The sequence below is a fragment of the Eurytemora carolleeae genome, unplaced genomic scaffold (genome assembly GCF_000591075.1).
Source record: "Eurytemora carolleeae unplaced genomic scaffold, Eaff_2.0 scaffold696, whole genome shotgun sequence".
Classification (NCBI taxonomy): Eukaryota; Metazoa; Arthropoda; class Copepoda; order Calanoida; family Temoridae; genus Eurytemora; species Eurytemora carolleeae.
Window position 1 is genome coordinate 53593 of NW_019396588.1, and position 26950 is coordinate 80542.

Here is a 26950-nt window from a genome sequence, read left to right on the forward strand (position 1 = left end):
ATATTGCATAGATGGGAATATATATATGAGAAAACGCTTATCATTCTTGCAGATAGAACATTATCATTGAATAAAAGACATGAAATTATGTCAAAATTTCGACATAAAAACAAAATGCTTCTAGTAAATTTAGTGTGATAAAGTATGGTTTTTTTACATCATGTTTGTTTTATTGTATGTATCTATATGTAACATTAATTTTAAAACTAATTTAACATCTCGTGAGAATCCGCGAAACACCTGTGAAAAATTCTCAAATCATGAATAAAATGTTATAAGAAGATTGTTGCGTTTCAACTGATATATTATATAGATATATTTAGGTATGAAGATGAGGGTATATATAAGTGTGAAGTAACATATCTAGAAATCCATCGTGGGTGTCCTGTTGTCCAAGCTTTCAATCTTAGGAACAGATAGTTAATACTTTACTTGTGACGTATACACGATTCTCTTTTGGATCAAATACTAATTTCGAATTAGAATTTTAAATGCGCACTGAAGATATACATTTTCCTCATTAAAGGGACTGTAAAGGAAAAATTAAAGGAGGTATTGGATGAAACAAGAGAATCTCAGGCGTTGAACGACATCTATCTCATGTTCCTGTCCCGAGAAATATTTGATATATAACTTTTATATATATATATATATAATTTATACGAAAATTCATATATATATGTAAGTTTGTATAAAAATTGTAGGTTTGAACAGATCATATTCAGCAAATTCGAAAACAATCTGAAAAAGACTATATTCTACAGAAACCTGAGAATCATAGGTTTGCTCCGTCCAGTCTGTATTACGTTACCACAACTTTAGCCAATGGCAGTGCAGTATACTGGCCACGTGATTTCCGTCTGTATCATGTGAAAACAATACTGGTCTGTCCTTGGCTGAAGTTCTGGTGACGTAATACGGACTGTATGTGATAATATTATCAGTCATATCTATTCAAAATGAAAAATCAAAATAAAAAAATTACAACAGGAGCAAACCTGAGATTCTCAGGCTCCTGTGGAATATAATTGTTTTCAGATTGGTGCATATTTGTTGAATTTCAACTGTTTAATACTACAACTTTTATACAAAATTGCATTTATATGAATTTTCGTATAAATTTGACACAATTAATTTCTCGAGACACAGGAACATCAGATAGAAGTCAGAACGGCTGAGATTCTCAGGTTTCATCCTATACCCTCTTTCATTTTTCCTTACAGTCCCTTTAATAACACAAGGATGGGAAAAACCAGTCAATGTAAGATTTTCTTTATCCAGTTATTTTGATAAAAATTATTGTTTTAGGAGTTATTAATTTCTTTACAAGTTTTATTAGACGGTTTAGTTAATCTTTGCAGAAATATATAATATTATATATATATATATATATATATATATATATATATATAATATATAATAATATAAAAATACAAAATATTTATAAACGTATGTTCGTTGTATTTTTATTTTTTTTAATTTGATAACACAGCAATTTAAAAGTATAAATCTATTGTATTTTTATTGTATTAATTTATGACACAGCAATTTAAATGTATAAATTTATTGTATGGCTTCTTCGCATTTTTCTTGATTAAAACTTTAAATTTTTCTGCTCTAGCAAAATATTCTTTATAAATAAGAAAATATTTTTGATAGTTCACACGGACCATTAGTCACATCTTTAAAAAACACAAAATTCGAGCTAGTTTAAATAGTTAAACACATTTTAAAGTTTTTATGTTTTATAACGCTTTAAACAGGTTTGGGCTAGATTACATGACAATTTTCCAAAATCCAAAATCGATTAGAATTAAAGAATATTAAGGAAAAAAAATTTGTTATGGAAAGATCACTTTCAAAAGATTAGTTAAATAACTTTGGCAGCAAATTATTATTTGTTTTTAACAATTTTTTCGGTCCATTTAGGAATTTTTCAGGTGAGGAAAAAATCCGCCTCTTGGGTTTAGAGTTTATCACTTTTTGTTGATGTTTACAAAAAAGCCATATTTAAATCTAAGTTTAATCTAAAAATTAACTATTGTCCGCAGAACTATTGAGAAGCCAGCTAGACAACGTATATTGTACAATAGTACAGTTTACACTAACAGTCTCATCACCAACCTACCAGAAGGAAATCAGTCAAAAAAAACTAATTTCATCAAACGGAATGTCGGTTTTTTTACCCTTCAAACCTTTATCTGATTAATATTGATAAAGATATCATCGTTTTGTAGAGAAACCAATAATGAATTTTGAAAGAGTTATTTATGGATATTATTATCTAATTAATTCTTAATAATCAGACAAAGCTTTAAAGGAAAACATTGTGAATCACGCATTCCAATCTAGGATTTGCAACTTACAGGGTTAACCACAAAAGATGAGACGGTAAAGACGACCTAAAACTCCGAGAGCAATTCCAAGGTTAAATTAGGTGTTCTTGCTGTATATAAGTTAGGGTGGAATGGTAAGAGGTACTAATGCAAGGAAATTTTTTGTACTGCAGTGTACTGTCTTTGGGCGGAAAAGTAAACATAAGACGGATGTTACAGCCTGACATGGAATCAATTTTCATAAAAATAACCTATGAAATTTTCTAGTCATATTATGTGAATTTTCAAAATTATCAAAATTAAAGGCTTTTAACCTCCTCGGATACTAGTCGAACACTGATGCATCTATTCTTGTTTACAAATTCCATCCAGAGAGAAGAGAACTGGTTTCAAAATGTACGCAGAGTATACGCGACCACAATTAACTTTCCTTGCATTTGTACCTTGGTGAAACGGTATGTTTATAATCTAAAATGGTTTGTTTGTTACTTTGTTTTTTATTTATTTCTGAAGGAAATCTTATATATAGATAGTCCTATGATACAGATACTATGATAGAGTTTTTATATTGTCGTTTTCCAATCTTATTTACGATCATTAGCCGCAGATATCATGTGTTAAAGTGATTCAAATACGCAATTAAAAAACAATCTGGCTTCCAATCAAATATAGCTGGTTAACTGTTCTGCATGGCTTTATTTATTTTTTTATATTTATCTTCCTGAAAAACCTTTTATAATAATCTTGATTCAAAAAAGGGATTTTGGCAGGATAAAAGTATTTTTATATTTTAACTTTAATGTTTAAAGAAACTTTTTTAATAATTTTTATATTTATTTTGAATAATTATTAAGATCTGGCGCAAGCAATGCGCATTAAAGTGGTTTTGTATAATAACAAAATATATTTTTACAACTTCTTTAAATTAATAATTCTTGAAATATTAAAGATTTAATTTTAAACCTTCTCTCAATTCTCTCTTCCTTTTAGCTTCTTTTGATTAAATTAAATGAGATATATTATTGAAATTATCGTGGTTTCAAAACTGAAATATGTATTTTGAATTTTTATAAAACAAACATTTCATTTATTTCGCTTTGCAACGTGTCACGAAATTAGGAACCATGTTTTTGGACACAACAAATTATTTATATATATATATCATATATATTATATATATATATATATATATATACTAGCTTGGGAACCCAGTGCTGCCTAGGTTACAAATAGTTATCCCGCCGTTTACCCGCACTTGAACGATTTTATCGGAAAAGAATTTTGTCAAATATGAAAATTCACAAATCTAACGTCTAGTAGAACTGAACTACTGAAAAAAAAATATTTGCTTAAGACTTGAAGTTTGAAACCGTGAACTTGAATAATTAATGGTCAATTGAACATCCTAGAATCAAGAACAGTCATTAAATGTAACATCATGAAACAGAAGCAATTACTTGTGGAGGCCGTTAGGGTGTACGTATGTCATATATACAGGGTGTCTCTAAAAAAATAGTCAATGCCTGCAGAGCCTCTTACACCTTTACAGTTTTGAAAATCCTTCTAATAATTTTCATCGGGTTTTTGTCAGATTGATATCCTATCTAATGGGACAAAGAAAATATCAAATTTGATTTTTAAATTGGTTTAATATTTGTTTTATTGGTTTATTATTTGACTGATTGGTTTATTATTTGACTGATTGTTTTATTATTTGACTGATTGTTTTATTATTTAACTGATTGGTTTATTATTTGACTGATTGGTTTAATATTTGAATGATTAGTTTATTATTTGACTGATTGGTTTAATATTTGACTGATTGGTTTAATATTTGAATGATTAGTTTATTATCTGACTGATTGGTTTATTATTTGACTGATTGGTTTATTATTTATCTGATTGGTTTATTATTTGACTGATTAGTTTATTATTTGACTGATTAGTTTATTATTTGACTGATTGGTTTATTATTTGACTGATTGTTTTATTATTTGGCTGATTGGTTTAATATTTGACTGATTAGTTTATTATTTCACTGATGGGTTTATTGTTTGACTGATTAGTATATTTTTTGACTGGTTGGTTTATTATTTATCTGATTGGTTTATTATTTATCTGATTGGTTTATTATTTATCTGATTGGTTTATTATTTATCTGATTGGTTATTATTTATCTGATTGGTTTATTATTTATCTGATTGGATTATTATTTATCTGATTGGTTTATTATTTGACTGAATGGTTTATTATATATCTGATTGGTTTATTATTTAACTGATTGGTTTATTATTTGACTGAATGGTTTATTATTTATCTGATTGGTTTATTATTTATCTGATTGGTTTATTATTTATCTGATTGGTTTATTATTTGACTGATTGGTTTATTATTTGACTGATTGGTTTATTATTTGACTGATTGGTTTATTATTTGACTGATTGGTTTATTATTTGACTGAATGGTAAGGATATGAAGCAGTATTGGTTTGTGAAAGTGAAGGAGGACGACCAACTCCAAGTGTAAACTGGTATTTAGGCGCTACACTGATTCAGGTCAAATATTTTAAAAACAGTAAATTCTTTCAAAATTAGTTAATTTTTAGGGTAACAATTTGAATCGGACGTGCCCAGAAATTGAGTTACACTTGAAATTGAAGCTTATTTTAGAATAAAAACTGTTAAAATAGAATTTATTTCCTGGCGGGTTTTGTTTTAATTATATACATACTTCACATGGAAAGCTTCTGCAATTCAGGTTTTTCGCCTTCAATTCTGAAAGAAAAAATTTCAGACGTCAAAAAATTACTTGAGAGACTGCACACTAGAATTTAAAGCTTAATCCCACAGTTTTCGGGATCACTATTGTGTTATGCAAATTGTAAATGTTAGATAATAATGTATTGTGTAGGGATAGATCTTTTTAAAAAGATTCTGTTGTTTTAATAAATGATGAAGAAAAACGAAACAGTCGTTTTTGAAAAAGATTTATTTTTAATTTCAAAAGTTGTTTTAGGTTTTTGTTCGCTGATCCTTCGTTAATGATCGTTAGCGACCTTTTATACACAATATATATTTTTTGGGAGGAAAACACATAGATCAGAAAAAATCTTAAAATTAATTGTCATAAAAATCAGATTCATTGTTTGTTCGTTGTGACTTAAATCTAAACTAATATTTTTCAGGGAAAAGAAAGTGTTCTCTCAACATCAAACAAGGGAGCAACTATTAGTAAAGAAATAAAACTAAAGTAAGAATATATATATTTATAATAATATATTTAGAAAAAGTGATAAGAAACATTTACTTGTAGGTCTCATTTAATTTGATTTTAGGAAAATAAATAAAAACAAACATATATTAATAAAAATAACTTTTTCAGAGTTCTGAGGGAACACCTTGGTGAAAAGATAGTTTGCAGGGATGCTTATATTTAACATTAAAATCTAATTGTCTGTAGAGTAACACCTTTCTCCCCCTAGTGTTAGGTATTTTCCCAAAACATTTTCCCAAAGGCATTTTCCCAAGGGCGACTTCCCAAGTGACAACTTCCCAAATGATTAGATAAGGACTTTTAAGACACCGCAGGCTGCAATGAGGTCCGAGCATTGTGGCTAGGATTGGCTAGGGGGCTGAGCGCTGCAGCTAGAACCGGTTAGGGGGCTTTACTGCACCTTGGTTAGACTTGGGATGTTAACGCTTGGGAAATATTGCATAGATGGGAAGTTGCAATTGGGAAAATTCACTTGGGAAGTTGACGCTTGGGATAAAGCCTTTGGGAAAGTACCTAACATCATCCTCCATCCCCCCCCCCCTCCATCTTGTGATTGTATCATGTTTGTCTGACTGATACATTGCTTAATCTTCTCTTGGTTCTTACATGAGTCAGGAGACCAGTTTAATCTCCTTTATCTTACACTTGTCTTACAATTGTTTGTCAGATAAACCACTTCCATGGGAGGCGAGGGGGGGATGTCCCCCCCTGAAAAAATTAGAGGCGCAAGAAGAGAGAGCAGGCACTGTTCAGTCCTTTAATTTTGATTTTCAAGAATAGATTTTAAAAAAACTACTTTATGTTATTATATCATATTTGACGAGATTATAATCTATCTAAGATAAAAAGATATATATAATAATCCAAAATTTGCTAACACAGTACCTCCCTCCCCAGCCCTTTATGTAAATAAGGTAATGCTTTATTCACAATAGTACCTTTATAACCTTTTCTCCATGCTCATCGACGGTGGAGTAAAATCTGGGTGTTTTTCTTTAAAATGGTGTTATTATTTTTTGTCACAAGCAAAATTATCAAAGATTACAAGCGTATAAATCAAAACCAATAATAATACTGAATTTGTTATAACTGTTTGAAATTTTTAAATAAATGTGGTGAATTCTTATTAATAGTTTAACCGTTGAGAAGTAAAAAATCTTTAATTTTCTATTTGAAACCGATTTCGGTAAAACTATCAGAAATACATATTGAATGTATATTGGAAATATTTTAAATAAGATAAAATAAAGTCACCTTTTATTGTCAAAAGCTCGGATCAGACAATTCCCTTGAAGTCACTTTGAAGTTATATTCACAGTAATTTTAAATTTACATTTTTAGAATTTTAGGATTTGAATACCTTCAAATTAAAATAAAAAATTTAAAAAACATGAAATTTAACAACAATGATTTAAATAATGATGCATTGGATCAGAGTTAAGAATGAAGCGATGACTAATCATCAAGAAGCATTTGTTCAGTTAGATTTAGTTCTCAAACCTCTTAGTACAACTATTACAGGTAATGATACAGTGAGACCTATCAAACTGTGGAATAAAACAACAACGGTTGGATTCAAGTTATGCAGGTTTTAAACCAGAGCAATTGTGCAGTGTTCACAGACCATTTCATTTAATAATTTGATTTTTTAAAGCTACTGTATAATATATTTTCTTTATAATTACATCAAATATACATAACCTTTCTTGATTATCGTCTTCATATTTCCACAGATTTTTTGGCCACACTGTATTGAACAAAAATTACCCTCGTTCCAATGCAAACCTCAATCTTTTATCTTTAATTTTTAAATTGTTTGCTTTCTATGGTTAAGGAAAATAACCCCCATAAGTTCAAGCAAAGTCCCACATATTTGGATAAAAGAAAATTTTCAAATTCTTAAATTCTGATTAATCATTACCTATATATTTCAAACTATAGTTTCTTTGAGATCTTATACCAATATCAAAGGTTTAAATATTTAATTATTTAAACATTAGTGGATTAAGTTAAATTCATTATTAGAATTAGTATCTGAAGTTTGATATGTTGGGTATAATTATACAAGATATAGAGATATATATTAAATCGTATTCAGGGTTATAATTGAGGTTGTTGGATAATGGATTATGTTTATTTGATATAGTTAGATCAACAAAACTGAAGAATAGCAACAATTAACACTATTTAGTGTAATTAATGTTGTAAAAGTCAAAGAGAAATCAACTACTAGGTTAAAATTGATATATGTGGTACTAATGTGTATTTTGTACAATTGGCTTGTTTCATTTCATGATAATTCTAAAGTCGTCTTCCTTTTCCACAATTTTAAGCGTCCTACTGTTAACACTACATAATTTGAATTATTCTGAATTGGCTAAACCTCAAACTAACACTTTTAATATGTTTTCATTTGTAACAAATAAATTACATTAGGCGTACAATTTATTATTTATCATTTGCTTCTTATTTTTTATTATATTTTTATTTATTGTTTTACTGTTCGTTTTTAACTATTTTTATTTTCCACTTTTTAACGTGTAATTTAGTTTACTGTTAAAACTATAACTAACTAATGCTTAATAATTAATTAATAATAATTACTTGCTTGGGAACCCAGCATTGCATGGAAACTAAACTTTTCCTATAAAATCCGACCCACTCAATTTAGACTTTTTTAACCAAGCCAATGAATTCTCGGCAAATCGGTCCAGGGGTTCCTGAGTTATGATTGGACATACTTACAAAAAAAGAAACCAGGGAAATAACTTTCTTGTGGGTCTATTAAGTTCTCAAATATAAATTTGAGGCAAATCGGTCAGGAGGTTCAAGAGATGACAACTTATATATATGTAAAGTTGTAATCTCTCAGGAAACCAGCAACTTTGGAAATATCTTCCTCTATTAACCCTATAAAGGCTTGGAGGACGTTTTGCATCCCCCCCCCCTAGAAAAAGGTCTTAGAAAATAGGTATAGAGTTGAAATGCATGTTCAGTAGCCCAATTTTGCAAGGCCAGCTCATAGAGAAAAAATATACCCAAGACTTTAATAGCTTGGGTGCAAGTGAGGGTTGAAAAATATGCCTAAAAAGGGTCAAACAAGTGAAAAAAATATTTTTTTTGTGTGAAACAAATATCAAAGTTTAACACATGTTTCTACATGTATTTTTAAAAAAGTTTTAGATCTGTAGCTTTAATCAAAAAAAAAGTTTTTTTGTCACAGACCAGACTTTTTTTCGACCTGTACCCTACCCTATAAATAAAAAAAAATTTAACAAAAAAGCCCTTTAAATTACTAATCATTAAAAGTAAAAAAAAATTCACATTGAGAGTTCTAGGACAAAAAAAATACAGGGGGGGGGCGCTAAACCCCCCCCCCCAGCCTGTTTAGGGTTAAACCAGCCCAACCCTGTTAGATATAATCACGCAATGATACTCGTACTAAAAACGGTCAGTTTGATGGGAGGATCTGGAAGAGCATAGACTATGCCATAATTGCCTCCTGTTCTTTTATGATGATATTCTAGGTTCAGTTGATGATGTACTGGAGGATGAGGAGATGTACCTGGTTTGTGTTTCCAAGGGAGCTCGTCCTGCCGCAGTAATTTCATGGTTTAATGAGTCTAATCCTCTCTTCTCAGAACAGGTAAACTTCCTGTTAAGACTTCCATATAAATGACTGACCAGAAATATGTAAAGTTCTACAAAATATTTGGTCTGACTGGTTCAGCCGTTCTGGCGATTATTGATAACACCAAATACTCATTATATAGTGAAGTCATTTCCGGTTGAGTGAGGGCTGTGTAAGGATTGGGAGGGGACATTTCCAGTTGAGGGGGCTGAGGGCTGTGTAAGGATTTGGACATCTATTGGTTTAAATTCAACATAGTATGCATAGTTGTTGACAGATAACAGCAACACGCTAGACAAATCCGGATAATAGGCCGGTTAGGATTTTGAAAGGGGTGTTTATTATCCCCAGACGATTCTTTCCCGAAGGCCGAACAATACACACACAACAGAGTAACCCCGTCACAGAAATTCGATAACAAAATCTTTATTTCCTAAAAAAATAACATAAATTATAGGTCGTGTTTAATTGTACAATGTTATAATGAATGTTAATAGTAGAAAAAATCTTACGAATTATTTAAGTATAGAAGGGGTGACTTATTTGTTGATCAGTATTGATATACGTTTTTTTAACTTCTGAAAAATTACAGTTGAATATTTAACGAAATTCACTTATGCTTCTTATGAAAATATTTTGCTTAACTTTAATGATTTCACAACAACAAAATATTTTAAGCTCCGTCGGAGGAGGACAATGGAATTTGCGGGCTGAAAATTTGGTTTGGCTGTCTCCGACAGGAGATTCCAGTATAAGACGACATTTTATAGAGGTTTTGAAATTAATGGTTAACAATAGTATGCTACTTTAATAATTTTATAACATTTTTACGGCACTCTGCGACAACAAACTTAACTTCTGTAATAGATATTTTCAGTAATCAAAAAAGAAAAGATAAATTGGACATCAAATGGCAAGTTTTCATCCTTTTTAACTATTTTAAGTGTTTACCCAAAATTCAGCAATTAAAACCCTAAACGTTTTTCTTGTATTTTTCTTATCCCTTTTTCTTTGAAACTATTGTTTAATATTTGGGAGAAGATTAATTATTTTTGAAAAGGGAAAGATTTCTCAAGAAAGGAACTAAGTTTTTCCACAAACTTATAATTTATAATCCCTATTTCTTTGAAACCTGCTGGTGTAAACCTTATTTCAAACTTAGGCTTTTTCATAGTTCATAGAATTCATAGTTTAAAAATATTAAAAATCTACAATATAGAGATTATAATTTTGGAGTTTATAGACAACATCTTATTTCCTTTGCTCCTCTGCTCTATAACCAACAAATAAATGTTCTGCTCTAAACCATGAAAAGCCTATGTATGAAAGATATACGGTTCATTAATATAGATAAAAAACTAATCAGTAATTTAGTAAAACTATGGGCTTTTAGTGGGGTTTCCAGCAAACGAAACATTTCACGAAAAAGTGCAAAAATTTTCGGTCGCATTTTGCTAACTTTTTTGTGAAATTTCGCATTTTTGCAAGGAAATAAATGAAGCGAAATTTTTTTTCACGAAAATACTTGCGTGAACTGCAAAAATTTCGTGAAAATGTTTTTTGTTTTTAGTTTTAGTGATACTATTATTTAAAACGTTAATATTTCAGGTTAAACATGTTTCCAGTTTACTTGCTGATGGAACATACATAACCCAGAGCAAGATCAAGTTCCGTGTTACTAAAGCAGATGATAACCATAAAGTGTACTGTAAAGCTAGCAATGAAATTACAGAAGGACAATCTCTGCAACCTCAAATAGCTGAGGTTAAACTGACAGTGAAGTTTGTACCTGTTGTCAATGTACGTGAAAAAGACATGGCAGCTACTAAGGGTTCTAATCTCAACATAACCTGTGACTATTATGCAAATCCACAGTTTCCTATCAGTGTCACTTGGCTCAAGAACTCGAGACTGATTGATACAAACACTAGTAAATATCTGACCCAATCAGGAGTTTCATGGTTAATCATTAACTCTATTCTTCCCTCAGACCAGGGGGATTATTCTTGCCTGATTAGAAATAGTATTGGAGAAGGAAAACCCAAATATCCAATCAATGTTCAGGTTTTAACAGTTCCTCAAGTCAGTCTAAAAATGTATCCCGAGTCCCCGATCAAAGAGAATAGAAAGCAAAATGTCACACTTTTCTGTGATGTAATGCGGGGTAATCCTTCCAAGCTAATTCGTGTTAAATGGTACATGGATGGTATTTTGTTGACAGAGTTACCCCGGTGCCAAAATCCCCTTGAAAGCCTGTGTAATGTAGATCCCAGTAAATTGATTCTAGAATCTGTAAACAGAGAGTTTGTCGGACACTACTCCTGTGAAGGATTTAATAGTGTAGGACCAAGTCCCCTTTCTACGCCTGTTGAACTTGACGTCTTGTACCCCCCTGGAGCAGGGAAAATAATTCCCAGTCAGGATAAAATATTCAAAAATGAAGAAGTGAACCTAACCTGTGAATTGAGTAACATTGGTAAACCGAAGGCCCAGAAGTTTATATGGTTTGTCCAAGATACTGTGATAGATGGAGTATCGTCTCAAACTTGGCAAATAAATCCAATAATACTTGGAACACAAGCAAATATATCATGTGTGGCCTTTAACAGTGTCGGGGCAGGGACAAAAGGATTTCTTGCAGTTGAGGTTCTCGCAAAACCCACTTTTCTGCAAAATCTTCCGCCCTACACCGGAACCCCTGTTAATGCCAATAAAATAGAGTTTTTATGTCAAGTTGAATGCCTACCAAGCTGCCAAATTGTCTGGCTAAGGAATGAAATTCCAATCAGGAACCAGGAGAAGAATTTCTCAATACAAGAGAAATATATCCCAGAAGTGTTAAACAAGGGGATATTTCCATCTATTCTATCAATCCTAACCCTTACTCCAGTATCTAGGCTAAGCAACTCCAAGGATAACTCCAACTTCAGCTGTGAAGCCCGGAGTAGAGAAGGTGCGTTATTACTCCGGTCTGTTACCAGGTTCAGTGTAGAGTTCCCTCCAACCAACCTACACCTGTCAAGCAAGGAGCTGACCGTTCTAGAGAATACAGTACCTGGATCTATCCTATGCTCTGCTGAAGGATATCCTGCACCTATCTTTCAATGGACCTTCAATGGACATGTGATACAGAAAGACCAGTTGCTAAGATTTAGGCACAATGTTTAATATATAAATGTTAAAAATCTATCTTATTATTTTTCTTTGGATGATTTTAATTTTGAAAATATTTCACTCATGTTTGCATATCTTTGAAAACTTTTAAGAAGTTAAACTAAGTCTCTGATTTTCAATTTTGTCAAGAAGCTTAACAAAAATGTAAACTTTTGAAAAATATTTAAACATTGAATAATGTCAGTGAATCAGTGGATCGAGGGTTGGATGGTATCTATACATGCGAAGCATACAATAGACATGGTATTACATCATCTACCCTTACATTAAAGGTAAAGTTACTTGTAAAGCATATACTTCAGTATTTACTCTTCAAGTAATGTTAAATGAACGTTAGACGTCAGTTAAAATGTCTGATTCTGTAAAAACAACAATATCTTCCTCATTATTTTACAAATAGAGAGTTAAAGTATACCGGTCATGGCCTTTAATCCAAAGCTAACAGAAATGAGGACTAGAAATTCTTTGGTAGAAACTAGAAAGTTTGCAGTATTTTGTAAAAACTGTTTTAAATGACTTTGTTAAATTGTGCTGTTTTCTATGCAAATTATTCCTGGATTTAGTGCAATTTGTGCCTGAAATTATAGTTTAAGGAACAAGGGTTATTTATTATTAAAGGTTCGATCCATAAAATATTAAAACTAATCTTGTACCGCTCCCAAAACTTTCTAGTATTTACAAACATTATGAAAACAAAGAAAAGACAGTTCTATAATAAATCATACAGTTTGCTCGATTTAAAGGGACTGTAAGCGTAATTTCAAGTGACCCTCCATACAAACATGGCAATGTCCGATTTCCAACAGTACCCTTGAAACCTAGATATCCATTTTTTTATTTTCAAAGTTAACAATGTAAACTGGGCATTGTTATCTTTGCACAGAGGGTCACATTAGATTAATCTTACAGTCCCTTTAATGGACTGCAGAAGTAGTTTCAACCAAGGTTAAATTAGATATACAAGTTTTTAACTTTGAAAATTCATTATTTTTAATTAAACCCCTCTGTAAGGCTTTTTAAATGACGATATCTTTTACATTATTAATCAGTTGAAGATTTAAACGGAACCGTTGTGGATCAGGCGGTGAAGTTACAACAGCAGATAGAATTATGGAGAGAAAACATTAAAAAACATATTCTAATTTTAGGTTGTATATCCCCCAACCTGCTCCCTACACTCGCAAATATTAAACTCTGTGATAAAACTAAGGTATTTCAGTAAATATCCCTTTTTAAACACTGTTTTACCTTCTTATTAAACACTTTTTTACTATTTTTTAAACTCTGTTTTACTTTTTTTTTAAAAACTTTTTTTACTATTTTTTAAACTCTGTTTTACTTTTTTTAAACACTTTTTTTACTATTTTTTAAACGCTGTTTTACTTTTTTTTAAACACGTTTTTTTACTATTTTTCAAACACTGTTTTACTTTCTTTCTAAACACGATTTTACTTTCTTTTTAAACACTTTTTTACTTTTTTTTTTAAAAACCGTTTCTTTCTTTTTCAGCACTGTTTTACTTTCTTTTTAAACAGTTTTTTGCGTTCTTTTTAAACACTTTTTTTTGCTTTCTTTTTAAAAACTTTAATACTTTCGTTTTGAAAACGTTTTTACTTTCTTTTTAAACACTTTTTTACTTCCTTTTTAAACCTTTTTTACTTTCTTTTTAAATACTTTTTTACTTTCTTTTTAAACACTTTTTTGCCTTCTTTTTTAAACACTTTTTTGGTTTCTTTTTGAACACTTTTTTACTTTCTTTTTAAAAACTTTAATACTTTCTTTTTGAAAATATGTTTACTTTCTTTTTAAACCTTTTTTACTTTCTTTTTAAATACTTTTTTATTTTATTTTTAAACACTTTTTTACTTTGTTTTATTTACTCATCAAAGGATGAGACTTCATAGACGATTGTAAGAAATTTGTTTAATTCGTTTTCTTGCATTCAAGATTCCTTGTAGGCCAAACCTTTCTTGTTTCTATGCTCAATAATTTAGTAAACATTTAGAAAATTCAATTGAATGTAGAAACCAAAAATCATGCTTCATATTTTTTGAGCTTAGGGTCGTCTTTACAGTCTCATCCTTTGTGGGTAACCCTGTATTTTATAATTTTCTCAAAATATGAAAGAAGGGATCTTGCACGCAATCTTAAAATGAACGTTATGAAGGACATGTTTGATTTACAACGATACCCTTTAAACTTTTGTCCGATCAATGATTACATAGATATTTTGGTTTTGTTACATGGAAATTTAATGTACAGTGTACGTGAGTGTACAGTGTACGTGAGTGTATAGTGTACGTGAGTGTACAGTGTACGTGAGTGTACAGTGTATGTGAGTGTACAGTGTACGTGAGGGTACAGTGTACGTGAGTGAACGGTGTACGTGAGTGTACAGATACGTGAGTGTACAGTGCACAGTAAACCTCAAGTTTCCCATAACACAAAATTATTATATAATTGAAGACGACATACTTGCTCTGACAAAGGTTTAAAGGTTACCATGCTGAATCGGATAAACAAGTCTACAAATGGTGGATCATTTAAAATAACGTTCACAGTCTCTTTAAATATTATTTCTGAGGTAAAATGAATGATTCAAGAATGTGTTTTCTTGTAGTTGTGATAGTAAGGGGTCTCCTGGTGAATTTACGTTTAATTGGTTCAGAAATAATCAATCAATACTAATAGGTAAACAAACAATACTGCAGATAAATCTGCTCGAAATATTATTAAAGAAAGACATTTGCTAGAATTTAGTTATTTTTCCATATTTGTTTGCAGTTTAAATTTAGTAAGACAAGGGCAGCAAAACATAGAAGTAAAGAGAGATCGTAACATCGTTCTAGCAACTGAATTTCTAACAATCATGTTTCATGTAATCATATCTGTCAACAACAACAACATTTTTCAAAATTTGTTTATAATATCTTTTCCAGAGGTTATAATGAGTAATAACTTTTATGTGTATGCATTTATTTTTACTACCACCTGTAATTGGTGTAACTTGGAAGGATTTTTTACAATACTATTGGATGTGTATCAACATAATATTGAAACGTTGTTTATATTTATTAATCGAAGTGTAAAACTTTCAAAGTGCATAGACCTCTGGTAGGTGGTTGGCTCACTCCCAATATTGATGATGTCTATTATTAATATAAATATTTTTACTTATTTTGCTTTTTTAATAGCTCAAAAAATTTAAATAAATAATGAAATGAAAACCAAGAGACATTCCCGTGGGTCTCCATGATTCCCAATCAAAATTTGAGGCAAATCAGTCCAGTGGTTTCTGAGTTATGATCGAACAAACGAACAGACACCCAGATATTAAAACCTTATGAATATAGATAGATAGATAGATAGAAGATTGAAAGCCTATATTGAATATGGATCAGATTTTTTAACTTTTATCTTTTAGACTCCATAAAGGATCAAATTGTAAATGTTTATGAAAAAAATAGTTTCAGACAATTACAAGAAAGTTCTAATTAAACTTTACAGACCTAACCTCAACCTGATTAAAGTTAGATGTTTGGTGTTTGTTTTATACTTTTTAATAATAATTATCGAATGTTTTTAATTATGGCATAATTAACAGTATCTTATACCCTAAAATATCTGTTTGGTTTAACAATATTTTTTGACCTCAAAATTAATTACAACACAGTTTTTTGGTAACTTAAATAAGCTAATAATTCTTAGATTTTAAATTGAATTAAACATTCCTGACTGAAAAAAGATAACTTTGCTAAAATTGCAAGTTTCATATTTGTTAATTTGCATGCATTTTGTGAATAATTAAAAAAAATTTCAGAATTAAGGTCGTCTTTGTGTTTTTAAAATTCTGAAATTAGGAATTTTTAACGAAATATGTATTTTGTGGGGAAAAAAATTGCCTAAACTCAAAATATTTACTTGTTAAAAGAAAAACTCAAGACGACAGTTATTCCTCTGTTTTCTGGTTACAAATTAATAATTGATATATCTGTATAGAGACTGTTAGCGTCAAGGTACTAATGCAAGGAAAGTTATTTCCTTTTTTACGCATTTTTTGTACTGCAGTGTACTGTCTTTGGGCGGAAAAGTAAACACAAGACGGATGTCACAGCCTGACATGGAATCAATTTTCACAAAATAATCTATGAAATATTCTGGTCTTAGGAAACTACAATATGAATTTTCAAAATTATCAAAATTTAATGCTTTTAACCTCCTCGGATACTAGACGAACACTGATGCATCTGTTCTTGTATACGCGACCGCAATTAACTTTCCTTGAATTAGTTCCTTGGTTAGCGTGACTCTCCATGCAAAGATGGAAATGCTTTATTTACACCGGTTCCACTTAAAATCTTCATTTGATAAAAAATGTGGAAGACACTGTCGTTTTTTTTTTTAACTAAAAAAATTGTAATTTCTGTGAATTTCTCCATTGTTTCTTGTAATTAAAAAATGTGCTGACACATCTCAGAGAAAAATCAAACTTAAAAATTATGGTTTTCTGATTCATACTAATATCAAACAAAGCTTTCAATGGTACCGTTGTGAATCGGGGCATCTTTGCTGGAGGCTCACTTTAAGTAACATGAACAGTCCATTTCTACAATTCAGACGGAAGTAGCGTGATGGTCCTGCAAGGGGAGGAGGGGATGGCTGGAACATATTCTTGTTTAGTAAACAACACCATAGGTAACGTACTGCAGAAATATGTAATATTTGTTCTCAGGTTAATCTGCATGTTTATGGGAAAATTTGTTTTGTTAAGAAGAAAACTGAAATATTTCATTTTATCAATCAAATAAATATTTAAAGATTAAAGATTTAAAAGCCGCTCTAATGAATGGGGGGGGGGGCTTGCCCGTCTCTATTTAAAGTTCCACTTGAAATTACAACCCTTTGATGTTTAATGAAAAACTTTTCATCAAAAAGACAATATAATAATAAAATTAAATATTTATCTATTTTCAGGAACTTCTTCTTGTGAAACTACGATATCAGATTTAGGAAAGACGTTGAATCTAAACTTGTTGTTAAAGGGATTGTGGAACTATTAGAAGACTCCAGCAGTTTAACAGTTTAACCGCACAATTACCTATTTTTTCCGTATAAAAGTTGACCTAGCCAACTTAGAATGTTAAAACCAAGCTAAAAAAATTCCGTTGATTCTCCCGAGTTTCCCTCAAAGTTTGAGGCAAATCGTCAAAGGGGATAATGAGCTATGATCGGATAATCAAACAGACTGACTAATCCCTGTTTTTCTATCTGAAAATTGATGATTGTCAGTAAAATTATTGCTATGTTTAAGAGACTTGTAAATCGGAATGGAATCAATTGAAATTAATTAATAGTTTCATAATTTAATTTAGTTTCATAATTTAATTTAAATTTATTATTTAAATTAACTAAATTTCAAGTTCTTTGGTCTCCAGGTCTTCTGTCTTTTGCTCAAGCGGACATTTTTATTGCAGCAACAGGAATAAATTTAACACAGTTTTACAAATTTTACATTTTTAAATATTACTCTTTAAATTTTACATTTTTTAAATTTTACATGTTTTAAATTTCACATTTTTAAAATTTTACATTTTTTACATTTTACATTTTTAAAATCTTACACTTTTTAAACATTACAAAATGAAATGAAAATTTTCATTTTTTCATTTTTTTTTCAAAAACATAAGATTTGTTGAATTTGAAACAGGTATAGTTGTTGTAGCAGTCAGCGCAATGGTTGGAATTATTCTAGTAATTTGGAGGCTTAGAGTTCTCAGGCAACAGAGGAGAAACAGGTAGACACTTAGACACGTAGACAGGTAGACACGTAGACACGTAGACACGTAGACAGGTAGACACGTAGCCAGGTAGACACGTAGACAGGTAGATGCAGGTAGACACGTAGACAGGTAGACACGTAGACAGGTAGACACGTAGACAGGTAGACACATAGACAGGTAGACACGTAGACAGGTAGACACGTAGACAGGTAGAAACGTAGACACGTAGACAGGTAGACAGGTAGACACGTAGACAGGTAGCCAGGTAGCCAGGTAGACACATAGACACGTAGACAGGTAAACATGTAGACAGGTAGACACGTAGACAGGTAGACAAATTGAAAAATTATTTATTCTCTGTAAATTAATAAATTTTATAATTTTTCAGAAGCAATAAGGCAGATGAGAGTAGAAAATGTAGAAATGATTATAACTCTAATTCAAGACAATTGTAGCAAACCTAGCTTAGTGAATAACAAATTAATGTTCTACAAATGTTTATCGTTTTATTTTACAAAAATAGTGTTTAAATTTAATTTTAGAAATAACTGCAATATTATTCATTCTGAAATCATATCTGAAAATCAAAATAATTATACATTTATACTTTAGTCTATTGCTGTATTAGAAATCTATGTAATTAAATCAAAATCTCAAAAAAATATTTTAAGGTAAAGGAATTGAGTCTTTGCCACAAACTCTGCTTTTCTAAACCCTATATCTTTGGATTCCAATGTCGTAAACCTTAGATATTTCAAACTATGAATTCTGTTAGATCAAACAATGTAAGTTTGAAATATCAAAGATTTGCGACATTGGGTTCCAAAGATATAGGGATTATAAATTCAGAGTTTGTGGCAAAGACTCAATTCCTTTACAATATACAAATTGAATATAATGAACATTTTGTGATTATAAATGTAAAACTTTTAATAAATATAAATTTTTAGGATTTTTTGTAAAAACTTTTTTTATGCCTGTTTAAAAAATCTAAAATAGGTTTTTTACGACTAAAGCTACAGATCTAAAAACTATATTTTTAAAATACCCTTGAAAAATGGATGTAGAAACTATAAAAGTTATTGATCTAATTTTTTTCTCAATAAACTGGCATTGAAAAATTGGGCTATAAACATTCATTTCAACCCTATACCTATTCTCCAAGGGAATTTTCTAGGAAGGGGGAGTGGGACGCCCCCCCCAGTCCATATATATATTCAGACCCCTCAGCCTTTATAGGATTAAGTATTGCGGAAATATCGTCTTCATGTTCTGGTTCTCACTGAACACCACTTCCACGGAGATCAAAATCTACACAAATGTACACTTTATACACTTCTTCATTTTTCAGAGAGAAAACTACAGATTTATTTTTCTACAGCTTGAAGGGTATAACTATTTAACTTTTTAAACTGAAATTTTAAATGGAAAGTAACTTCAGATTTTGTTTATAGTCCCTTTCAAAGTAAAATTATAGTTAATTGTTTGAAACGAGGATGAAAGCTTGTAAAATCTGTTGAAACCAACTTTTAAAATTGGTTCAAAATTAGGGTTTCCAGCGAAATTCCACATTCATTTCGCGAAAAAATGCGAAAATTTTGGTTGTATGTTGCAAACTTTTTCGCGAAAATAAATAGAGCGAAATTTTGCGAACATATTTTCGCGAAATGCTAAAATTTCGCAAAAATTTGTCTGAAAACCATGAGTTTCATAGCTGCAACAATTAATTGCTCCGAAAGAACTTGTGGAATTCTCTGCTCTGATGACTCAATATCTAAAGTTTTATTATGTCATACGAATATGAATACATACTCTTCCTTTGATGAAGAGAATTTGATTTCACTGACTATCTTTTTAAGTTTCTGTCTGTCCATCCACAATACATACGCTCAACTTTGATTTTGTGCCTGCCAATTACAAGAAAGAATCTTTTAATCTTTTTCTCATAATTTTTTTCGCGAAATTTTCGCATTATACTTTCAGCAAAATTTTTGCATTTTTACGCGAAACAGATTAAAGAGAAAAAAGAAATAATTATTGCATTTTTCTTGAGTGAACAAAATGCGAAAATAAAGCAAAATGGTCGCGAAAAATGCGAAATGATTTTTCCTTTTCGCTGAAGACCCTATTTAAAACCCAACCAAAACCATCTGTATTGCAAAATAAAATGAAAACAAACATATATTTTAAAACATATTTTCTGCTGATTTGCTTTCCCACAAACTCGGATTTTTTTATCCTTAAATCTTTGCTACTCAAGCTTTGAAATTTTACTGATTCATTAAATAATATAAGTTTGAAATATCAAAGGTTTACATCATCATGTTGCAAAGATATTGGGATTAGAAAATCAGTCTGGGTTTAAACACAACATTAAAAAGATAAAGCAGGAGAGTCAGGTCTGCTTGAATAAAATAAAATCTTTGGCTGTCCTAACATCTGACAGTTGATTGTAAACAACACTTGTCCCCCATTTTATTATTTCTTTTAGCAACATGGATCATTATTCCTCTCAAGAAAATAACTAATAAGAAAAGAAAAGTTTAAACTTCTTGACAAATCTTGACAAATCTTTCAGGTTTTCACAGATTTTGCAAAATATTAAATTCAACCAAAGAAACCTCATCAAAAATATAATTAAGATATTTTATAACTGTTTCATTGGGACTCCCGACGTAATTCTAAATGACCCTCAATGTTGCATTAGTAAACCTTTCCAACCTTTGTTAAAACGATCGACTCTGAACGAAGCAAAATCAAATGTTAGTTTTAAAAATCGATCTTTTGCCAGAGTCAAGCTTCTGAAAGCACAATTGTCCTGAATGTGTGTAAAGTAAATAATAAATTATTTAATAGTTTTACATGTAAAACCTTAAATAGGTTTTTATCTTGTTAAATATTATTAAGAATTGTTTAATTAGACGGTTAATTAATGTTGCTTTGCGTAATCTTAAATTAATAAATTTAATAAATTAATTTTAATAATGCGCTCTTTTAGCGAGAATAAAGGTTGACAGAATCAAAAAAAAAAAGATGTAGACAAATTTGTTTCTCTGATACATGTTTGATGTAATGTAAATAAGATATATGTAACGTAAATCCATGTATGTAATATAAATCCATGTATGTAATGTAAATCCATGTATGTAATGTAAATCCAGGTATGTAATATGAATCAGGTAATCAGGATCTCTCACTTAAAGCTTTACATCGATATTCTGTTTGGAGGGGTGGGGGGCACAATAAAACATTTACTTTTATGTATATATTTATTATATAAAATATTAATTATAATTAGTAGTTTTTGATTAAGAACCGACCAAAAAACATTTTCATCCACTCTTCTATCATGTCCTTAATCTTCTCTATGATAAATATATACTTTGCCTGTCTGTCTGTTTGTTTGTTTGCGTTCAATAAACGTCAAAACGGCTGAACCAATCGGGCCCAAATATTTGTGGGACCTCACGTGACCCCAGGGAAGATATATTTATGATCGAATTTTCAAAAATTTGCTTTTTACAAAATTCAATTTTTAAATTTTTTATAAAATCCGCGAATTTTTGTTTTAAAATGTACGTTCAAAGAGAAAATGTTAAAAAATGAAATAGAAAATGGTCGTGAGCGCCCTAAAAGCTAGTGATGAATGTTCTTCAAAACAATGCAACTAAGTTCCCAGGGTACATCATCGTGCATTGGTGGATTTGCTATTTAAAAACCTATTTAAAAAGTCTCAATTTACGCTGGACCTTTAGTGTATAAATTAAGTCAGATGAAAGCTGAAAGGTGGTAAAGGAAACCTTGTTATGATAAAGTTTGTTAATTCCAGAAATGATTGGGAAATTAAAATGAAACTCAGTGTCATTTGTCTTAGTTTAAACTCCGCTTCCTTGTTCTTCTAGAATTTATCAGTTTAGAAATTTAACAACTAAAATGTAAACTTTAATATTTCAAACTATATGTTGCCCACAAAGATGTGACTCTATAGACAACTTGAAACTAGGGTTTCTAACTCATGTAGATTTTACTTGCGGGCAATTCCGTTCAATTCCGTTCAATTCTGGACAATTCTGCGCAATTCCGCGCAATTCCATGTAATTCCGCGCAATTCCGTGCAATTCTGCGCAATTCTGTGCAATTCCGTGCAATTCCGCACAATTCCGCACAATACCGCGAAACGGAATTGCGATTGAAAACTCTACTTGAAACTCTTAAAGGGAGTGTTCGCGAAAAATGAAAGGGGGTATAGGCTTAGGGCGAAAAATAAGCACTTTTGGTCGCTTTCTAATCTTTCTTCTATCTGTTGCGTCTCAAAGAAAAAAATTATTGAAAACGACTAATGCTGAAGAAAGTGTCGTCCATACAAATTCAGAAAGTTGCAACATTCAACTCGGATCGTAAAATAAACAATTCAATTCCCAACAAATCATTCAGATATTAAAATCAATAATTATCGATTATTTTTCAACGCATTGATATATAGTTTAGGTCTAAAAACTGAATTTACCGCTTTTTTTCATCCCCTATCCGTACTGTTTTATAAAATTCCGGGTTTAAAGTTTTTCCATGATTTTCTTATTTTTTTTTTGAAATTAATTAATCATTATTGTAACGTTGGAAAACATCAAACCAGTAGGAGTATTGGACGCTATTAAACGACATTTTCATCACTTATTAAATACTGATATTTGTTAAATGCTGTTAAAATTTAAACTAAATGTAGAGATAAAAGTGCAAGAAACCATAAAACAACGACAGTTAGTGGGCTCAAACTAAAAATCAAGCAAAAAGAAATTCCTGCATCATTTTCTTTCTTTCTTTTTAATATATACATTTTCTATTTTGGTTCTTGGATCATTTCTCAGGGGAAGATATTTAGACAATACAATCAACATGGTTCAGGGGATAGTATAGAGGAATATCTATACAGTTTATCAACTACAGGGTTCAGGAGATAGTATAGAGGAATATCTATATAGTTTATCAACTACAGGGTTCAGGAGATAGTATAGAGGAATATCTATAAGTTTATCAACTACAGGGTTCAGGAGATAGTATAGAGGAATATCTATAAGTTTATCAACTACAAGGTTCAGGGGATAGTATAGAGGAATATAGTATATGAACTACAGGGTTCAGGGGATAGCATAGAGGAATATAGTATATGAACTACAGGGTTCAGGGGATAGTATAGAGGAATATCTATATAGTTTATCAACTACAGGGTTCAGGGGATAGTATTGAGGAATATAGTTTATGAACTACATGGTTCAGGGGATAGTATAGAGGAATATCTATATAGTTTATCAACTACAGGGTTCAGGGGATAGTATAGAGGAATATAGTTTATCAACTACAGGGTTCAGGGGATAGTATAGAGGAATATAGTATATGAACTACAGGGTTCAGGGGATAGTATAGAGGAATATAGTTTATCAACTACAGGGTTCAGGGGATAGTATAGAGGAATATAGTATATGAACTACAGGGTTCAGGGGATAGTATAGAGGAATATAGTTTATGAACTACAGGGTTCATGGGATATTATAAAGGAGTATATCTATATAGTTTATTAGAAGATTATTTTGTAAAAATTGTATAATTTATCATTCTAGAACATTTTTGAACAGTTCAATTTCAAAGTTGGAGGTATTTTGAATATTTTCAATTAGTTAATTTAGAGGGCGTATACAAGAATATTTGTCAAGGAGGGTGTGGGTAGGACTAGGTGTGTAACTATTTTCCGTTTGTTCCCCGGGAAAGAACGATTGTTACCCAGGGCTGGTCGTGTTTCCGTTACATTCGTGCTCGTGAAAAAACGTTCCTTCCCCAGAAGACCACTACCCCATGCAGCACGCCCAGTCCAAGGGGGGGGGGGCTTGACATGTTTAATACACATACATTTTGTTTGTTTTTAATCTTCTTGACAAACACAATCTTAAGGAATAATAATTGTCTTAAAACATTTTTTATAAATTAAATATTTGCAAATTTTCTTTTATCCATCTCATGATCTGAATTCGTTTCCTTGTTGTCCATTTGACAGCCCAATTTATTTTTGTTAAACAATCTTTTTTGTTCGTTTCTTTTCTTGTTGTTTGTAACAAATTTTTTTTTATCTATTTGATGGTTATTATATCATTAGAATGGGGTCAACCCAGGCCGAAATATATTTTCAATAAATGTGGAACTAAAATCTATTTTTTTTACTCTACAGAGTTTTGTTCCATCCCCATCACCGAATTTTAAATAATTTTTTTGATGTTCCTAGGGGAGGAGAATTATGGTTTCCCTCACAGGTTCATACAAATTTTAAACCTTGGAAAACCATTTTAAAAGAAATGTAAAATTTTATTTTTATTAATACTTGCTCAGCTTTTATATATTCAAATTTATGCCAACTCAACACATCTTTTTCTATCAGAACCTGAAGTACAGGCTTTTCAACGAAATCAATTATATTGGGACCTGACCGTCTACCACAAGTTTTAAAGAAATGCCTTTAAACCTTTATTTTTTTATCTGAAAACTAAATATTTTCAATTGTCGTTTAATAGGTATCTAATTGTGAATCCGGTCTTTTATGAATGGAGGGTTACTTGAAATCATGTCTACACTCTACAGTCCCCTTAAAGAAAAAATTGAAAATTTACTGTAATAATGGCTGACAATTTAACATTTTTAAAGAAAAGAATAGATTTTGACTTCTGAAAAAAAAATATTAGAGGGAGTGTTCGCGAAAAATGAAATTAAATTGCTTTCTCAACAGTCGTATATTGCAACTTTGTGAATTTGTATGGACGCTACGTTCTTCAGTATAAGTCGTTAATAACAATTTTCTCCTAATAAACGCAACAGATAGAAGTAAGATTAGAAGTGATCAAATGCGATTATTTTTCGCCGTAAGCTTATACATATATATATACATATATATTCATTATTCGCGAACACTCCCTTTAACATCCAAATTGACATATATTCTCTTTCTAATGAACTGAACTAAAAATATCTTCTCTTCTAATTTCCCAGCAGTCCTTAAGTTTTTTAATCTTTTGTTCAAATTAAGAAGTTTGTCGGACAAGAAAACTGAACTTCAAACCGCAGAGAAAACTTTTATCAATTAAACTTGGTCGAGTCAAACTGCTGAAAGTAAGACTCATAGATTAATAACAATACAGACGGAACATTTTATGACTTCTTATCAATATTTGAGGGTTTTTTGTTCACAATAACTCTGAAACAGAAGCCCACAGGAGTTCCGCGCAAGCAGCAATGAATTTCAAGACAGAGAGATAGCATAAATCCCAAAATCTTGAAAAGACGACATCTGTATAGTTATTGCTCTATGGTAAGAATGTTCCAGGGACTGACAAGTTTTATAATAAAGGAACTCAGTTCTTTCAACAACAATCCATGCAATTAACCCAATGTCACAGATCCTAGATATTTAAAACCATGAATTTTATTAGATGAAATCATACAAGTTTAAAATATATAAGGTTTATATTATCATGTTGCATTTAAAATTTGGTTTTAACAGTGTGCAGTTTTTACGAATATAATCTTGATACTCTAATAGCCTGGAGACCCAGCTTTGCTTAGAAGTTTTTCCTATAACAGTCAAGGGAGGTTCCCCAATCAAAACTTTTAGACAAATCGGTCAAGGGGTTCCTAAGTTATGATCGGACACACAATTAAACAAAAAGACAAATAAACTGAGAATACTTTTTATATATACAGAAGGTACGTGGGCTGAAGAAATTGAGTCTTTGCCAAAAACCCCAATTTTCTAATCTCTATATTTTTGCAACCAAATTTTTCGTCCTATATACTCAGTTAGTTAGGATATTCTAAGTTTTAGATTACAAAAGTCTTCACCATAAGGTTGCAATGATATCGGAATTATAAAGGTTAACTGTAAGACAAAGACTTTATTCCCATAAGTAAAAGTTAATTTAAACATTTTTCTATTCTTAAACAATACTGCAGATATTACACTGCATAGAAGTTTTATAAAAAACTTCTAGTATTTGTTTTTACAACAATTGTCATGGTACATTACAAGGTTTATTAAACATTAAAGGGACTGTACTGTACATTACAAGGTTTATTAAACATTAAAGGGACTGTACTGTACATTACAAGGTTTATTAAACATTAAAGGGACTGTACTGTATATTATTACTAGGTTTTAAAGGGACTGCACTGTATATTACAAGGTTTATTATACATTAAAGGGACTGTACTGTATACTATTACAAGGTTTATTATACATTAAAGGGACTGTACTGTATATTATTACTAGTGTATATTATTACTAGGTTTATTATACATTAAAGGGACTGTACTGTATACTATTAAAAGGTTTATTATACATTAAAGGGACTGTACTGTATATTATTACTAGGTTTATTATACATTAAAGGGACTGTACTGTACATTATTACTAGGTTTATTATACATTAAAGGGACTGCACTGTATATTATTACTAGGTTTATTATACATTATTAAAGGGACTGCACTGTATACTATTACTAGGTTTATTATATATTAAAGGGACTGTACTGTATATTATTACTAGGTTTATTATACATTAAAGGGACTGTACTGTATATTATTACTAGGTTTATTACTAGGTTTATTATACATTAAAGGGACTGTACTGTACATTATTACTAGGTTTATTATACATTAAAGGGACTGTACTGTACATATATTCAGCCTAGTTGCCAGTGACCCACCATCTCAAAGTCAT

The 26950-nt window shown here is 30.6% G+C and overlaps 1 protein-coding gene across 1 annotated transcript in view; it reads left to right on the top strand.

Annotated features, from left to right (window-relative positions):
- LOC111705955 (hemicentin-1) overlaps positions 1 to 18887 on the top strand; it is a 21115-nt gene extending 2228 nt beyond the window's left edge. Inside the window, exons 4-20 of the mRNA XM_023478669.1 lie at positions 324 to 410; positions 2052 to 2134; positions 4806 to 4891; positions 5521 to 5585; positions 5718 to 5748; positions 5796 to 5818; positions 7045 to 7130; positions 9137 to 9255; positions 10849 to 12395; positions 12599 to 12686; positions 13563 to 13624; positions 15035 to 15105; positions 17032 to 17109; positions 17389 to 17424; positions 17850 to 17894; positions 18122 to 18209; positions 18583 to 18887. Coding sequence (XP_023334437.1) covers positions 324 to 410; positions 2052 to 2134; positions 4806 to 4891; positions 5521 to 5585; positions 5718 to 5748; positions 5796 to 5818; positions 7045 to 7130; positions 9137 to 9255; positions 10849 to 12395; positions 12599 to 12686; positions 13563 to 13624; positions 15035 to 15105; positions 17032 to 17109; positions 17389 to 17424; positions 17850 to 17894; positions 18122 to 18209; positions 18583 to 18649 — 2662 coding nt within the window. The 3' untranslated portion in view covers positions 18650 to 18887. The remainder of the gene's footprint in view (positions 1 to 323; positions 411 to 2051; positions 2135 to 4805; positions 4892 to 5520; positions 5586 to 5717; positions 5749 to 5795; positions 5819 to 7044; positions 7131 to 9136; positions 9256 to 10848; positions 12396 to 12598; positions 12687 to 13562; positions 13625 to 15034; positions 15106 to 17031; positions 17110 to 17388; positions 17425 to 17849; positions 17895 to 18121; positions 18210 to 18582) is intronic.
- The last annotated feature ends 8063 nt before the right edge of the window (positions 18888 to 26950 follow it).